An 18783-nucleotide genomic window follows, 5' to 3' on the forward strand; every position below is an offset into this window, starting at 1 on the left:
GAGTGCATTTTTTTTTTTTTTTTTTTAATGTTTGTTCCGGGAAAGAATCAAGGCAAGAAATAAACTACTTTCCTTAAGTGACCCAGCTTTTTTTTTTTTTTTTTAATTTTCTAAAATCCTGTATTTGGCAGTAACCTGGAAGTCTGTGGCACAGTCATTTACGATTAGCTACAATTTGTGAAATGATTTTTTAAAAACTTGGAAATCCGCATCCCAGTTTCTCAGTATTTTCTAACACTGACATTAGCTGTCAGGAAGAAATGAGGACTTTTTAAAAACGGATGCTAAATCAGGGTGGGTAGGAGGATTTTATTCTCTGCTCTTCTAATTCCCCCAGCATAAATAATAATGCTAATCCAAATTTAGAATTTTGACTAAATGGATACAATGCCTTTAGTTCCACCCAGAAAGGATTCAATAAGTTGAAACATTTTCTCAGCCAATAGTAAGGAACCAGAGGCCAGAAGTCCATCAATAAAGGCTGGCACTTTTCCATAAGACAATGCTTTTGAAATGTCTAACTTCTAACTAGTACATTTTCCTGTCTTCAGAAAACTCTGCTTTGGACTATTGTTTGTTGTGTGTTGTTCTTTTCTCTTTTTCCAATTTTTTTTTTTTTTTTTTTTTTTTTTTTTTTTTTTGGTCTTTAAACTCAGCCACCGTTTCAGCTGTCAGGCTTTAAGGGACAGGAACTGGGCTCTGCTCTGTTGTTTTTGGCATGGGCCTTTTGCATTACAGCTGTTGTTTAAAGGTTACTTTATTACACTGTGTGAGTTGTGTGGGCACAGGCCGGACCTTTGCTTCTACCTCCTAATTTACTAAACTAAGTCATGTAGCTGGTAAAATACACAACAAGCACCCCTTCTCCATTTTCCTTCTGGAAATTGTAGCACACACTTATTAAAGCCCTCATTAGCTCCAGGGCACCTTATAACTACTACTGAGCCCGCACAAGGTCTAAAGCTATGACTGCATGCAGTTGCTCAGGAAGCCTAGGAGTTTTCGCAGAGGGTTCCAGATGCAAATAGAGGTAGAACAAGAGGCATATGACACCTTACAAGCAGGCAGGAGAGTAAGGTTCCTGAATATACTGGGGTATGCTTTTTCTGATGATTAACACACATACACACACACACACACACCTACTGTTTGAATTATTCCATTAGCCTGAACATATCCCATTAGAAGGAATTAAGCAAATCTCCAAAATAAGATCACAAAGTAATTCTCTCTTGGAAGTAGTATGTTTCTATGAAGATTACTGGGGGGGGGGGGGGGGGGAATGGGAAAAAAGTTTATGGGAATAAATTTACACTGGCCTCCACCTCACCAGGCTAAGCCCAATCACATTTGTCACAACCTAGAGGGGAAAATGGATCAGTGGTGTGTCCATGGAAACAACACATCCACTCATCTGCTCGACACCCCAGGAGATGCCAGCTTTCTCCACCCTTGCTTTACCAGGAAGCTACCTCACCCCTTCCTATCTCCCCTGAGAAAATGAAAACAGACAGTATCCAGAGAATTCGCTGGGACTGTTTCATTTGGGAAGTACTAAAAATCTTCAAAATCTCTGACCTAAACTAAAACTCAGACACAGTCTTCTCATTTTGACTGTTTTCCTCCTATTTCCTTACACTGAAACAATGTTTGTATAGTTCAGAAACAAAATCATTAGACTTTTTCAGTGTACCCAAACACAGCAAAACAAACTTCTTACACTCCCAGATCTATTTGATTTTTATATTAAAATGTGCTCCTCCATTTCCTGATCTTCACCTTCATATTTATATTACCTGGTTTTGAGTGTCCAAGCAGTCATTATTTCCATTGCAAGGAGTCAAAAAAACAAATATCTGTCTGTGTCTATAACTTGACAGAACCAAGTACCGGTCTTTTCCAAAGACAATGCTTTTGAAACGTATAACTTCTAATTATGACCTGTTTCTCTAAAAAAATAGATTAAACCCAACAAGGAGATGCAATGTGGCATTTAGGCTCTCAGACTGAAAACTAATACTGTAATTGTGTCATTCATTTCTCACATCACTAAATTGAATGTTATATTGTCAGAAGTCTTCCCAAAGAGTCAGAGAGAATAAAGAAAAAAATTATGAAAGTACACAGAAATGATTATTTAAAAGACAGTATATCAGTTTGGGTACACCAAATATGGATTCTGTTTTGTACACTTATTCTCACGTTTTCCTTTTATTACCTTATCCAAGTACCAGCTCTTCCTTCACTGAATTAATCGTCAAAGTATCTCTTAGCCAAAGAGTTCAGTTTTCAGCTGTTACTCAAAAACAGGGCTGCTTCAAGTTGACTAGATGAAAAGTATCTTGAGACTCTTTTCGAATTAGTACATATTTTAATGAATAGTTGTTTTTTAAAGATTTTATTTATTTACTCATGAGAGAGAGAGAGAAAGAAGCAGAGACCCAGGCAGAGGGAGAAGCAGGCTCCATGCGCGGAGCCCGAGGTGAGGCTCGATCCCTGGTCTCCAGGCTCACGCCCTGGGCCAAAGGCAGCGCTAAACCACTGAGCCACCTGGGCTGCCCGAATAGTCAGTTTTTATACAAAAGAAGAGCTATTAAAGTAGACTGGTAATTTGAAATTCACTTTTAATGTTACTGGAATATATGACACCAATATTTCCCACATCCTCAGGAAGAGTGAAATGAAGGACTGACAATTCTCCCCACAAAACTCTTCTCTAGAAGGAAATTTGGCCCACAGTAAAACCAGTGAAAAGACCAGATGAATTCCCCAAAGAAATAGAAAGATCACTTTAGGATTAGTAATATTCCATAAGCTCTTGACATCCTTCCTCCTCCACGAGGAACACATTATCTTTTCTCGTTTCCCACTATGACCTTAGAAAATACTGTTCCTAATAACATGGGGACATACAGACATAGAAAATTCCTAGACCTTAAACTGGCCAGAGATCATAAAAATACCACTGTTTGGCAGCTGACCCTAGGAGAATTCTGAGAACGAGAATCAATTTTTTCAGAGAACAGACCCAGCTGGGGAGTAAAGGGATAAGAATAAAGGTAACATTTTTATTCCCATCAAGGTTTATCTTTAATTATTAGGAATGTGTGCTATCAACTCATTCCCTCATTCCTTTATTCAATTAATGGTTATTGAGCACCAACCATGTGCCAAGCCTTATATATTTAAATGAAAAGAAGTGAACTAAGAGGAATCAGGAGGAGGCTGGGAGTGGGGGAGGGGGGGTGGATCATAGTGGTGTTGGCAGGATGGACCTCACAGAGAGGGTGACACTTAAGCATAGATGTGAAGGAGGTGAGCTCTGTCAAAATTTAGACAACAGTAATAATCACAACAACAAGCACCTGCCTAGAACTGACTCCCATTTGGAAGAGAGCCATATAAAGTCCTGACACTGGAATCTGAGCAACAGAGCCAGATTTGCCCGCCAAAGCTGCTCGTGACGCAAAATAATAAGGAGCTCTCACATTTCCCGAGATCCACTCCCTATTTCTTTCCACTCCCAAAGAATTTTTTCTAGACTTGTAAACATGGGAATTGGGGAGGCAGCAAATTCTTTGCACAAAACAGAAATCTACCCCATACAAAGACCAATATTCAAACAATGACAAACACACCCAGGTTCTAGTTATTTCTTCAGCATGCGTTGCCTGTCACCACACACTGCACTTCATCTTGTGCCCTTTTTGTCACTATCTGGGATCTTCCAGCCGTTAATAAGACAGTTGATGGCCTCAAGGCAGGATCTGCTATATAACTTATGGGGCCAGTACACAATGAAAATGTGGGGATACTTGTTCAAAAAGCATTCGAAATATCAACATGGCAACAGCACAGCATTAAATGAAGTGCTGGACCCTTTCCAGCGTGGTGCCAAGTATGTCTTCACAGGTCACCTGCCCAGGAGACCAGTCCTGCTTCTGCTTCCAGGCCAGCCGTGATTCATTCTACCGGTACAGACGGGAGAGTGGAAATGAGAGCAAGTAGCCTGGATCTTTACTAATAGTATAACCTCACGTGTGTTTGGATCATTGAATTATTTAGAGTTCTAAGGACTTCTTAAAATAATAATGGCTAGAAGAACACATAAGGCACCACTGTTCCAAAGTACCTCCTGGTTAAGAGAGTTGCAGGAAGAACTTCTAATTTGTCGTGAGAATCTAAAGACATTCACATAACAATGGTACATGGAGGTGTAGGAATCTCCTAAATAAAGAAGTCTTGTGCTAGAATATTCAAACAATAAAGCCTCTGCACAATTTTCCACAGTGCCATACTGAGATTGCATGTTTCTTCCAGCGAGGGAAGGATTTCTTCAAACAAAATGTGCTGTACCACATTTCTTTGCCAAGCATAACAGCCCACCCACAAAGGAGAGCATGTGATGAGGTATAATAATTTTGATAGTTATTAAGGAAACTGCTTTTTGATAACAGGGCGAGGTTTTTCCAGTGTGCTACAGAATGATAATGCTACTTTGCAAAGACTCTACTGACAAGGATCCCCAGGAACTTTCTAAATATTACCGGATGGTTAAAAAACAAAAGCTGCTTCTTTACAAACCTCTGACTGAAATAAATCAGAGTCTAAGCACTGAAGTCTAATTAGAGTGTAAACAAGTGCAGCATATTTTGGCTAAAACTCAAACAGGGCTTCCACTTCCTCATCTCCAGTCTCAAACTACCTAGCTTCTCTTAAAATACAAATATTTTAACTCATTTCAGCGACAGTGATGGCATGTTGGGAAGAGGCTCCCTAACAACTTACTGCCTCAGCAAGTTCCCTCACTAGGAACCCTGTGGGATGTCTACTCTCCTAAGACACAGTAGGAGCAGTTTGAGTGAGATCTCTATTTACAATTTTTCCATAAAACCCCAGTGACTGAGTGGATTCAGTCAAGCCCTTGAAGACATGGAACCAAGCTCTGAATGGAAATTAAAAAATGGTTCCTGTCCTAAGCACCCAGTTTTCCACGTGTGATTGACGGAAGGGTGTAACATATTAAAATGAGCTACAACTGCTACTCAGAATCAACCTATGCTCACGGGCCTAGAACATAAGGGATATCTCTTATCAAAGAATTCCAAGATTAATAACAATAATACCAGCACCTATTCTTTTTTTAAGATTTCCTATTTATTTATTAATAAATAATATGTGAGAGACACAGAGAGAGAGAGAGGCAGAGACACAGGCAGAGGGAGAAGCAGGCTCCATACAGGGAGCCTGATGTGGGACTTGATTCCAGGGCTCCAGGATCATGCCCTGGGTGGAAGGCGGCGCTAAACTGCTGAACCACAGGGATCCCCCAGCACCTATTCTTACATGGCACTTAGGTTTTAAAATTTATATATTATACATAGATAGATGATAGATAAATAGATAGATGATAGATAGATAGATAGATAGATAGATAGATAGATAGATAGATAAAACTTTCACATCCGTATCTCACTTGTCCAAATATCCTATGAGTATTTGCAAAAGCAGATGTCACCATCTCTCTTGTGTAGGTAGGATACCTAAGACCATGAAGTTAAGGGATTAGTTAAATGGCACAACTCAAGCCAATTCTTCTGCTTGTCAGACTCTCTGACCACAGCATCACAATAAATTCTAAGAAAACATCAAAACCACAAACCTCACCCCATTTAGAACTTCCTCTGTGGTTCACCCTTAATAGAGTTTGAAGTGGAGCAAAGAGAAGAATCTGTGGAAGTTCTGCTTCACTTAACCACATTTTCTAACCCAAACCATTCCTTCAGCCATTACGATCTCCTCTGCTTTCTCCAGTCCCCAGGGAGTAGAGGCGAGAAAAGAAAATGTGATGCCATTTCAGAAGCATTTGTAATTGCTTCAACAGGGCGAGGGCAGCATCATTTCCCAGAGCATCGCATACTCTAAGTCTTTACCACCTTCTTCCCATCCACTTCCATTACATGGTCTCCTCCCTCCAGCCAGGATTTCTTAAGGCAGGGACATCACTGCAACTCACACAGCTCCCCAGCACGGAGTTCAACACTAGTTGGGATGGGCACACACACACACACACACACACACACAAAACCATCATGAGTGAGTAAACAAATGAATACCATCAAGCTGAAAAGATTTTTTTCACTGAAGACCACAACCAAGTTTATCATCACCCCTTGATTATTCAGGGATTTGTTTTGTGTTTGTTCTTTATCCTTGTTTTGTTTTGTCACTATGCATTAGAACAAACAAGAAAGGACAGACAAAAGAATAAACGAGTAGCACACAAACTGAGTTGTATTTTGAGATGTGTCAGAATTTGTCAGGCTAGGAAAGAAGACTACGTTACTGGATAAAGGAGGTTTGGAAAATGTGTGCTTTTTTAATTCACTCCATAAACAGTAGTGATAACCACATCCAAGTCCCATAGATTATTTAAGAATTCAGGTTCTGAGAACAAAAATGAAGAAATAATCATAGAACCAAGAGAAAACCTAGAGATTTCCCATTCTAACAGAAGACTACCCACATTCCCATCCTCACTATGCCATGATCCAAAGATGCTCACCCAGCTTCTCCTCCAAGCTTCCAACATCAGGTGTATCCATACCTCCCCCAATACCCTCTTCCATTTGAGAACAGCCATCTGTGTTAAGAGTTGTGATATACCATGCCAGAATGTAGTTTCTTTCAAGTCCCACCCATTCATCATGACTCCAGCCAGTGAAGCCATACGGCTTTATTTTCTTGAATTCAATCACTGCTCATACCACAGGCTCACTCTAGACACTTTGAAATGTCAGTGTCACTCTTAAAATTTGGTGCTCAAAGTGGAACAGAACACTCTGACCCATGCAGAGGGCTTAGTGCTATAACATCAGTTGTTTGGGGAGCTGTATTTCTACTGACAAGCTTGAGAAGGGATGAGGGGTGGTATAAAAAGCATCATTCATAGAGTTATAGAAAATTAAGTTCAATATCAATTCCAACACTGGACCAGCAATGCGACTTGGGGAAATTAACAAACTCTCTGGGCCTCAGCTTCAATGTTAGAATAAACATTAACTTGAAAACTCAGTAGCCAGATACACAAAAATTTATAGCTTTCTGAAAAAGCAATGATTAGTCAGAAAATGTAATGGGAAAATATCTCATTCCTAATGGCTTTAAAGTTTTTTAAAAAACTGTTAAAAGCTAAAAGTATTCCTACTTAGGGAATATGCAGATTTATACAAAAAACTTTTACATTTTTATACCCACTAAGGTAAGGAAATACACAGAATCTATATAATGAAACTACTGAGCAATATATGTGTCTGGGGAAGCACAACATTCCTTGAAGTGAAGCCTGAATACAAAAAAGTTGTCATGCTTTTCCAAATTTATTTTATGTTTAATGCAATTCCAATAAAATCCTCTAAGAAGGCTTTCTTGTTCACTGCTGAGGGCAACGTGAAATTGCTAAACGGGACAATTTGGCAATTGGTAAAAGAAAACTCAAAAATAGTTTTATCCTTTGTCTTAGAATTTCATTAACAAGCAACTTCTACTAAAGAAAAACAAGAGTTGCACTGAAATATGCGTTCCTAAGATGTTCATAACATAGCAAAATCATTTCTTATATTACGAAAATGGACGCAAACTCAGTGCCTAAAAACAGAAATTTAGCTGAGTAAATAAGGGCAATGCGTGTATGTACATATATAATATATATGTATATATTACATGTAATGGAATAATGGGCATCCATTAAAAATAATTTGGAAGACTAATGATATAACATTATATTCATGATATATTTAAAAAATAAGTCAGACTAATATGTAAAAACACACTTCCAATTTTATATGAGCTGTAATATATCATGCAGATATAAATCATATGTAACAGTATTGATCTGTGATTATCTCTGGATAATGATCATTACTATTAGGAGTAACTTAAAATTCTATCAGGATATGTGGTTTTTTGTTTGGTTGGATGTTTGCTTGTTTGGGTTTTTTGTTTGGTGGGGACTAAGATGGATAAGGAATTGCTTAGGTTTTCAATTTCGTTTCTATAGGAATTTAACTAAACAACTCCAAAGTCCAAGTGAAAAAAAAATTACTGCTACTAATTAAGACGTTTTGGGCAAGAGCAATAAAGGAAAACTTGACCAATAAAATGTTCATTTACCTCATCGGCGCATTATCTAAACTATGTAATATGAGTGCCAAAACCAATAATTAAAGAAACTATGCAGGTTATCCAGAACCAGACCCTAATGTACATAAAAAAGTAGTAAATGATAAAAGTCAGTAAATGATAAAATGAACAGATTTTTACAAAGTAAATCAATAGGAAGGAATTCTTTGATAAAGCTTCAGATTAGCCAAAAATTTAGGAAAAAAATATTAGATCCTTAGTACTTACCATAAACCAAATCAATTTAGCTGGATTATAGAGGCTTTAAAAAAATATTTAGGAAATTGGAAGAAAATATGGCTGAACAATTACTGTATCTCAGATGATAAAGATATTAAAAACACCAAGGCAATAGAGAAAAAAACACTTTCAGTACTTCTAAACACAACCTAAATAAAGTTGAAAGACAAATAAGAAAATTATTTGCAACTAACATGACAAACAAAAGGTTACTATTCCTAATTCAAAGAGCTCTTACACATTGATAAGTAATTAATAGGTTTTACAGAAAAATGGGTAGACATCACAAACAGGCAATTTAAAAAATAATTGATAAGATAGCTGAGAAAATTATGAATTATATTTGACCACACTAATCTCAGAAATCTCATTAAGACATTAAAATAAGGTACTATTTGCCTTATTGACATTGATAAAGGATCTTTCACTTGCAACATTCATAATCAGTAAGGGTGAGGTGATGGACACTTACGGAGAAATAGAAGTTAAAACAGCTTTGCATTGAAGTCTTTTTAGCACTGTCTACTAAGAATTTTTAAAACATCCCTACTCCTACGTAACTAACTTCTATGGACCTGTCTTGAAGAAATAATCAGAAGAAAGAGGAAATTTACATATAAGGAACTTCATCACACAACTACTTAGAATAGCAAAAGATTCAAACAGCCTAAGGGACAGGCAAAGAGACTGATTAAGCAAATTACGACGTCCTGAATAAAATTTAATATTTTAATTAATAAGATTTAATAAGATAAATGCTCATGATACAATATTCAGCACAAAAGATGGAACGCAGAACTGAGTGGGGACCCCTCGTGTGGTTTGCACGTGTGTTCATAAAGGGTACACAATATGGTTTGGGTGTACTGAACAAAGAATGGAATAAAATGCACCGAAACATGGACAGTAGTTAATTCTAAAGCAGTGGGAAATCTAAAGAGATTTTATCTTTTTCTTTAAAGTTGTCTGGATTTTTTTAATCCTCTACAATTAACACATTCTACAAACTTCCATAATTTACATTTAGTAAGAAAAAAAAGCGATAATTGGGATCCAGCATTCCTAATAGACAAGGTATTTCAAAATCTTGATTTGGTCATATTTTATTCATTGACTCCTAAAACTAGCTATTCTCTAAAGTTACCTGGAGCAGTTTCTAACAATAAATCTTCCAGCCCACCCTTACTTCACCCTCAAAATTCTGAGTCAGAAAGTTACCTCAATACATTTATGTTTATTTGTTTATGGTTTAATTTTAGTTTTCTCTCTTCTTACAGGGCATTGTTCTTTTTTTTAATGTTAAGACAATCACTTTCAACTATATTTTTTTTCCTGTTTGAATTTACACAAATTTCTGAAAGAAAAAAATAAGAAACTTCATCCAAAGCCATGCTAAAACAAAGGTATACTGAATTCCCACGATCTAGATATCTTCATTTCTCAATTTCCTCACCTACCTAGTGGGGATAAACGTGGTCCCTATTTCAGAGACATTTGGGGAAAGATTAAATGAGTTGATACATTTCAGCGCTTGAATAGTTCCTGACTCACAAAAAGTTCCCAGTAAATGTTAGCTATTGTTGCAACCACCAGAATCTTCATCACCTGCAGATCTAGGAAGATTAAGAGAAAGAAATAAAGTAGTTTTAAAAGCTTCATTTTTGATCAACGAATGTTATCTCCTAGACATTATACGTTTAAATACAACATTGTTTAATAATTCATTCTATGACTGCCAGAGATTAACCAGGAAATTCACCAGTCTTTAAATATTCATGATTCCCCTTAGTTCCTCTTCCAAAAATGGGGGCATTTGCCACTTTCAGGCTTTGGAGAACTTTTCACTCAAGATTCCAGGTTACTTGACAATAATTTTCTGTTACGTTCAGGCGCTTGGGTGGTTCAGCATGTTGAGCGTGGGACTCTCGATTTGCGCTCAGGTCATGATCTCGGGGTCGTGAGATCGAGCCCCACCTCAAGGCTGGGCGTGGAGGCTGCTTAAGATTCTCTCCCTCCCCTCCCCTCCCCCTCCCTGCTCACTCTCTCTCTAAAAATAATAATGATACTTTTCTGTCATGTCGATAAATTTTTCTACTCTCTGAAATGAAACCCATCAGAATATGAGCAGCTCTGTCTTCAGTGCTCTATTTCCTCTTGTGCTTCAATTTTCTTTTAAACTTACTTGTCCTACCCTCTCCAAGATTAAGGATTATTCTCCTTAGTCAAAAATATGGGAGCAAAATAAAAATGGAATAGTTCTATTTTCATCATGTTGCTATAATACCGCGTATCTCAGTTGTCCAATGATTGCCTTTACCTTTCTGCTCTCAACATAACAAGTATATATAATTATCTATACACTCGTGCTTTTTGTGCCCTCCGTGTTTTTCACATGCTTCTCGTCTTGACATCCCCTGAATTTTTTTTTACCTTTATTTACACTGTTACAGGTAGGTACCACCTGTTTATCTTCATTCTTGGTTTCATGAGCTCATTGGAGAGCTCCCAGTGATACCAAACTATTTGGTTTGGTTTTGCTTATAGTAGTGCTCTTTTCTTCTTACCTGAGATCATCTGTAATTGTGTAGCCATGTTTCCACTTCTAAACTGCCCAGGCTTCGAGGTCTGTCTTCCCTCTTGAAATGCTTGTCCCTTTTCCAAGAATTTTTTTTTTTTTTAAGAAGTTTTCAAGAATTTTAGAAACCTAGTTTCAATGAAATCTAGTAAACCTCTAACTATGCCCGGGATTCTTTCCTAGAAATAGTGTGTTAGCACATCCCTTTCTTTCCAGGTTACTGTTATTTGCACATCACCAAGAAGTTCTGTATTGCTGGTAGTACTTAGATACAAATAAGCAGCTGCTTTTACTGTTCTTTGGAGATCTCAAGCAATGAAAATGTCAGCAAAGCTAGTCATGAAATTTTAAGATAAGCTTCTAGCAGAATGAATCTGAAACAATTTGACTAATCGAATTAGCCTAATTCTGTTACCAAGTTCTATTATAAATAATATCTGATTGACCCCAAAATAAAATGCCATATGGATTCCCTTCCTCTTGTACCCCTTCAATGTAGGTGCTTCATGAAGGATCTGTCCTTAGCTCTCCTCTTTTCATAAACATGTCCGCAGTCATGTTCTAACAGTCTTCTGACTTCAGCCATTCCTTCTGAAACTCACACAACCTTATCTCTAGCTCTGACCCCTCATCTCTCTCCAACCAGTGTTTCACCTGCCCACCAAATAACTCCATCTGGTTGTCCCAAAGACACCTCAAACTTAGTGTGAATCCATAATCTCCCCTACCAAATTCTTTCTTTCTTCTCCTGAATTTCTTGTGTCTCTTGGCAATTCTGCTTTACCTAAGCATAAAAGCCCTGTACTCACATTTGGCCCCTTCCTCTCCCACATACACATCACCAGTTGCCAAGTCCTACCAATTTTAACTCCTTGTATCTCTGACATCCCCACCCTCTGCTACCCCTTGCTCAAGCTCTCTTGGTGTTATGTATGACTCATAGCCTAACTGATCATCCCCCATTCAAGTGTTCCTCCTTCAATGTCTATTACACAGTTAGGCTACATTAAATTTCTTAAAACATGGTTTTAGCTCTATTAATCCTCTCAACACTTTCCCTTGCTTTCTATCCCAATACATAGTAAATTCCAAACCCCTTGTCCTGCCATTCAGAAATTTTTTTATTGAAGACTAATTCTCATCCTGTTTTCCCTATTTTATTTCCCCTACTCGTGCGGCAACTAGGATTCCAGAATCGCTGTTCTAAATAATGTCCCAATTTTCTGCTTCCAGGTCTTTGCTCACATGGAGCCTGTAACTTCAATACCCTTTCTCCCCACTCACCTGCTCCCCAGCAACTATCTAACATACGCTACTCAAATGCTATGTCAGAGCCTCTCCCACCCACATCAGCTAGATACAACTGCTTCCTATCTCCCCTCAACTCTCATAGAACTTTCTTTTGTGCCTCAGGAATGACATTTATCACTTTCTTAGACTATATAATTACGAGGATGGTTTTCTTTCTCTATGAGAATGTAAATTTCTTTTTTTTTTAAGATTTTATTTATTTATTCATGAGAGACACAGAGAGAGAGAGATAGGCAGAGACACAGGCAGAGGGAGAAGCAGGCTCCATGCAGGGAGCCCGACGCAAGACTTGACCCCGGGTCTCCAAGATCATGCCCTGGGCTGAAGGCGGTGCTAAACCACTGAGCCACCCGGGCTGCCCAAGAATGTAAATTTCTTGATGAAAGTATCTACTTCTGAATAATTTTTAAATATTGCACAACACCTTGAACACAGCATTTGTACATAAGTACCTCAGTGTTGTATAATTTAATCATTAAATGACTCAGTTTCAGTTCTACCTTATTTACAGATTCAAGCATTTAAGAATATTAGATCCTAAAAAAAAGAATATTAGATCCCCGTTAATCCATATCTCTAAAATACTCACGCTCCCAAGTATTGTGCTTATCTTTATCAAGTACGTGATTGCAATAATATCATTGAATCATGAATGGTTACAATAGCTTTCTAGTTGCACAAAATAAATAAACTAATTCCCTACATAATCAAGAAGTAGCCTTATACAGAATTAGAATTCATGGGTGTCAACTGCTAAAATATTCTAAGTCAGGCAGTTAAATATCTAGGCAACTGTTCATTAAACAGAAGTCTTCCTTAGTTGAACATTAAAGAAGTAAATATCTATATAAGTTATTCATAAGAATTAATTAATAAGTAATTAATTAATTAATAGTTATTAATTGATTAATAAGTATCTGATGTGCCAGGTTATAACAGATGTCTATGTGAAGATACTCAAGTTTCTGGGAAATTTTTGGGAAGCAGGTGGTATTTTATATCTACTTGTTCCATGATAATGTGGGAAGGAATTAGAGGGCTATGGTAACTTTTGATACACTAGCAATAGAGCTAGGTATACAACTTAAGATTAACTTATTTTGCCTTAACAAAATTAAATTATTGCCATCTTATTTTTCAGTAATTCTTACAAGTTCCTATGAAATTTGGCAAAAGGATAATAACTTGCTGTTGAATATTTTATGAGGAAAAAGGGCTTCTGTCTTAAAAGAGAATCATGCCTACAACATCATAAATTATCTTCTTAATTACCTAGACTGACATAAGGGAGGCATCACATTAACTCTGAGAGACAAAACATTGATATTCCTTAGCAACCCTCTAGAAGCCTTGTGTTGCCAAAACACTTCAGATGCCCTGCCCCTACCCACAGCTTTCCTTCCCTTATTACTAATCCCAAGGTGCAACCAGTCCAAACTGGCTGTGGACAAGGGTGGAGAAGCCTTGCTAGGTTCACGTCGGCTCTTGTACTTAAGGCATTCTTCTCTATGGACTACCCGTAGTGAGAGGTGGGTGATTACACACCAATACTAAAAATGAAACGAAAATGAGAAGCCCCACTCTTGTTGTCGACCAGAATTGGCCACAGTTTTTCATGATAGATGGGACAGTGAAGGAAGTTGTGAGAAGCTGGACTAATTACTCACTCAGGAAAATGGTGCCATGAGTCGGCTAAGAGCATGAAGGCTGAACTCAAATTGCCTGGGTTCAAACCCTGGTTCCGTTAGTTGTGAGAGTTCAGATTAGTTAGTTAGTTAAGTTAAACTTACATTTTCTCTTCTAAAATGAAAATTATTGCAACATCTTTGTTATTATGGGGATTCAATGAGATAGTGCCTAAAAAATACTTACCAAAATGTTTGGCATAATACATTTAAAATATTACCAGTGAGCAGTCCTGGTGGCTCAGCAATTTAGGGCCACCTTCAGCCCAGGGCCTGATCCTGGAGACCTGGGATCGAGTCCCACGTCGGGCTCCCGGCCATGGAGCCTGCTTCTCCCTCTGCCTGTGTCTCTGCGCCTCTCTCTCTCTGTATCTCTCATGAATAAATAAATAAAAATCTTTAAAAAAATAAAATAAAATATTACCAATGTTTGCTCAATTACAGCCTTTAGATACAGTGGAAGAGACTCACAGGTTATCAGAGTTTTTGTTCCTAAAGACAAGATTTGATCCACAGAAGTGATATGAAGACCCACCCTCATTGCCTCGTTAGTGGGTTTTTTTTCTTTTCAAAAGAGCTGCTTATGAAATTTACAAAGTGGGATACTGATGTAGTCATATATTCTTCTAACACACAAAGAAAAACATGACAAAGCTAGAGAGCAACATGTTGTTTTTCTTCAACAAATGTACCTGAACTTACACATCCATAAAAAGGTTTTTTATCTTCAAAGGAGTCGTATCAGGAAGCCATGCACTTATTTCAACAGTGCTGTTGAGTATCTTTGGAGCTCTTCCTTCTAAATTACCTTCTGAGCCTGCTTCAAATTCTTTTAGTTGTCTTCATTAGCAACAAATTTTTATCCTTGGGGAGTTTTTAATTTTGAGTGCAGATTTAAAACCCACTCTTATAAAATAGAAGGAAGATAATGTCACCTCTGGCCAAAAATAATAATAATAAGGAAATAAGGGCCTTTTGCATAGTTCATAAAATGCCTCAAACAATTCCAGAGAGGGAATCTCTAAAACATTTCAGGCTTATGGAAGCATTATCAGAATTAGTGTGCTACTTTCTGTGATTAACAGATTATGTCTTATTTACTTAATTTTATTAAATACAGGGCACTCTGCGTCAAACGCTGTGCTAGGAACTTTCACATACATTTAATGCTCATATTTTATGAGGTAGATTCTCGTATTATCCTCATTGTTCAGATGAGGTAATTGAGGCACAGAGAAGTTAAGGATTTTTGTCCAAGGGCACAGAGCTCGTAAGTGGCAGAGCCAGAAATCAAACCCAGGCTATTTAATACATATGCTGTATTTTCTAAAAAGTACAACCCCTGGCCATTAACAGGTATGCTTTCTGGGTTTTTTGAGGTAATGCAATTTAAACTCGGTGAAAGAGGATCTATCTCCCCATGAATTATTTTTTAACCACAGCTAAAAGCCCTCTTACTGTTAACAAGCATTATCTGAACTCTTTTTTCTCTATCTCCACATAGCAAGTTATACAAGGAGGAAACACTGCCACTTTCTAGCTTTCTAGTTTTTGAATGCTCTGTAGGCTAGCTATCCTGTTTTCCCACATAAGCAGACCTTTTCCCCGGCGGTTCCTTCACCCCTGTGCCAGGAACAGTCTCCCTCCTCGCAGGCTTTCCTCCTGCCTATTTCAAAACTCCCTCCTTAAAATTCACTTTTTCCATCACATCACTCAACAGCTCAATCTTGCGAGATTAATGGGAGGGAAGGAAAGACATTAAAATATTTTCAAGTTCTCTTTGAAAAAGCACCTTATATCGTTTTCCACCAGCAAAATGCTTTGAATGTCTCACTTTGCCCTCCGTCGCTTTGAAATCTGAGTTTCCAAAGCAGCTTCCTACCAGTGCAAAGAGCATACTGCTGGCCAGCCATTCGGTAATGACGACAACCCCAAGGAAACATATTTAAGCAAATTGAAAAAGTTGATTATGCTGGAACTTCTTTTATTTCAGGATAAAAGAAAAATACAGGAAGAAATCTCACAGAAGCGGCTGAGAATAGAAGAAGAAAAACTAAAGCACCAGCATTTGAAGGTAATTTATGAATTTAATTTCATTTCAATGATTTTGTATTCAAATAGCTTACTAGCACTCAAAATTTCTATGGTAAAGATGCTCTAGGAAGGAAAAAAAATTCAACATATTTCTACTAACACCCTAATAACCATAGAGGAGGCCAAGGAGCTCATAATATTTGCATATGAGATTAATACCTTCTGGTAAACATGTAGAAAATTGAAAACATGCTTGTATTACTTTTATCTTTTACTACTGAATTTCCTCATTTTCTTGGGTAACCTTGAGAAGTCAGCCTTGTTAATTTGGCCCCGAACACAGTCTTGCTTAACATCCCTAGGGACCAATCCAGCTAGGAAGTCCCTTTTGAAATCAATGAAAAGCCAGCCTTCCCCCAGGGGGTGTACAACAGACACTGTCTGGCTGAGTCAAGGATGCTTATATTTAAAAGCTCAGTGCAATGAATCCAATATTGTTTGAGTATGTTTGGGGAGTTTTGTTTTCCTTTGTTTTTTTGTTTTGACAAAACATGAGATCATAACCAGAAATAAACCTCCATTTTTAAAATCAGACTTTACATCTTCCATGGGTGTGGTCATTTTGTAATTAAAGCACATTGAGTTTCAACATTTTATTGCGTAGTTTAGCCACAGGATGCAACCAAATGACAAACAGGAGCTCCTTGTGAACAGACCCAAGCAGGAAGCTACTTATCTAGCAAGGCTGCTTAATTAATCCCTCAATGAAACAATGCCTTACACTCGTGGGGTCTACACACTTAAGATAAACCTGCCGAACTCAGCTCACTCGGCTTTCTGATGGATCAAGTAGCCACCTCTGAAAAGAAACATAATTTGGGATTCCATTTAGCCTCCGCTCTCTGGATTCTGTTTCTTTGCTCCTATATAAATTGACATTTCCGATGTTTGATGGATAATTTCAAAGTAGATTTAGCCTGTTATCCTTGCAGTATGTCATCCTGAATTTATGCGACTAGTAGATAGAGCCAAAAAATGCAGTGTGTATAACCAGAAAAATCAATGGAACTAAAACAAATTTTACCAAGTTATTTTGGTGAAACTCTGATCAAAAGTCAAATCCACAGTAATTTTTGAGCTAAGCCATTTCTAATTCCATAACCAGTGCTTATTCTCTCTCTCTCTGTCTCTCTCTGACACACACACACACATACTCACACACACTTTGAGTCTCACAATAAACTAATGACTACTTCTGAGTAAATGGATAGCTCTCTAGCATTAGCAATTACGGTCCTTATAGAGTGGGTAGCCAAACAGTAGAGCTCACAGTAGGAGAAAGGGTTAAACATCCCCTGAGTTCATTGTAGGAAGCAAGTTTGACAAAAGAAAGCTCTGACCCTGACTCGCTGAAAAGTCTGTTTCTGAGGTGACACCTTTTTTCTTTTTTCTTTTTTTTTTTTTTTTTTTTCAAAGGGAGAAGCAGGTTCCCTGCAGGAAGCCCCATGTGGGACTTGATCCCGATCCTGGGGATCATGCCCTGAGCCAAAGGCGGACACTCAACCGCCAAGCCACCCAGGTGTCCGTAAGCTTCCTTTTTTTTTTTTTTTTTTTTAATTTTTATTTATTTATGATAGTCACACAGAGAGAGAGAGGCAGAGACAGAAGCAGGCTCCATGCCGGGAGCCTGACGTGGGATTCGATCCCGGGTCTCCAGGATCACGCCCTGGGCCAAAGGCAGGCGCCAAACCGCTGCACCACCCAGGGATCCCCCTTTTTTCAATACTTGCCAAAACCAGTCCAAAAATAATACATGATCTTCCCTATAGGTTTGCTTTCTGGAACCCAGGAGACTTTGTCTAATCCAATCCAATCAGAACATTTATCATGCTTTATATCTCCGTACACTGTTGTGCAGATTGTGTACTGCACAAAGATACCTGAGAAAGGGGTGCTAAAACCCTGCCCACACTCCCTTGGAACTGTGCATGCTGGCATAGGACTCCTTCTGTCTGAAGGAGAACATTTCTTTTTCTCTGCACAAAGGTGCTATCCATCTTCCCGAGCTGTGCACTGACCAGAAGGGGTGGAGGTGAGATACACTTTTTCCTGATTATCATATTAATGCCACACAGACTAACAGTGGCCCCAGAGGGCTGTAGCCCTTCTGTCTGCAAGCTAGCGGGGAACTCAGGATTAAATAAATAATTAGGACAAATTAAAAGTTTTTTTAATTTAAATAAGAATATGGGACGCCTGGGTGGCTCAGTGGTTAAGCATTTGCCTTTGGCCCAGGCTGTGATCCTGGAGTCCTGGGATTGAGTCCCACATTGGGCTCCCGGCATGGAGCCTGCTTCTCCCTCTGCCTGTGACTCTGCCTCTCTCTCTGTGTCTCATGAATAAATAAAATCTTTTTTAAAAATAAAAATAAAAATAAATAAGAATATAAGGTGTGGGACCCAGGTGGGTGGGTCAGGGGTTGAGTGTCTACCTTCGGCTCAGGTAGTGATCCCAGGGTCCTGGGATCGAGTCTCACATCGGGCTCCCCACAAGGAGCCTGCTTCTCCCTCTGCCTGTGTCTCTGCCTCTGTGTGTGTATGTGTGTGTGTGTCATGAATAAATGAATAAAATCTTTAAAAACAAAAACAAGATTAGGCGTACTCTTCAATCTGAGGTGGTCAAAGCAGATCTATTAAAGATGTGGGATTTAAACCGAGTCTAAATGATAAGTAGGATTCATATGGATGTATAGAGGGC

The 18783-nt window shown here is 38.2% G+C and overlaps 1 protein-coding gene across 1 annotated transcript in view; it reads left to right on the forward strand.

Moving 5' to 3' along the window:
- The window catches only part of PALMD (palmdelphin), a 49777-nt gene that overhangs the window by 701 nt on the left and 30293 nt on the right, over positions 1 to 18783 (forward strand). The window contains exon 2 of the mRNA XM_077905568.1: positions 15986 to 16066. Coding sequence (XP_077761694.1) covers positions 15986 to 16066 — 81 coding nt within the window. The remainder of the gene's footprint in view (positions 1 to 15985; positions 16067 to 18783) is intronic.

Source organism: Canis aureus, chromosome 8, assembly GCF_053574225.1.
Source record: "Canis aureus isolate CA01 chromosome 8, VMU_Caureus_v.1.0, whole genome shotgun sequence".
Taxonomy (NCBI): domain Eukaryota; kingdom Metazoa; phylum Chordata; class Mammalia; order Carnivora; family Canidae; genus Canis; species Canis aureus.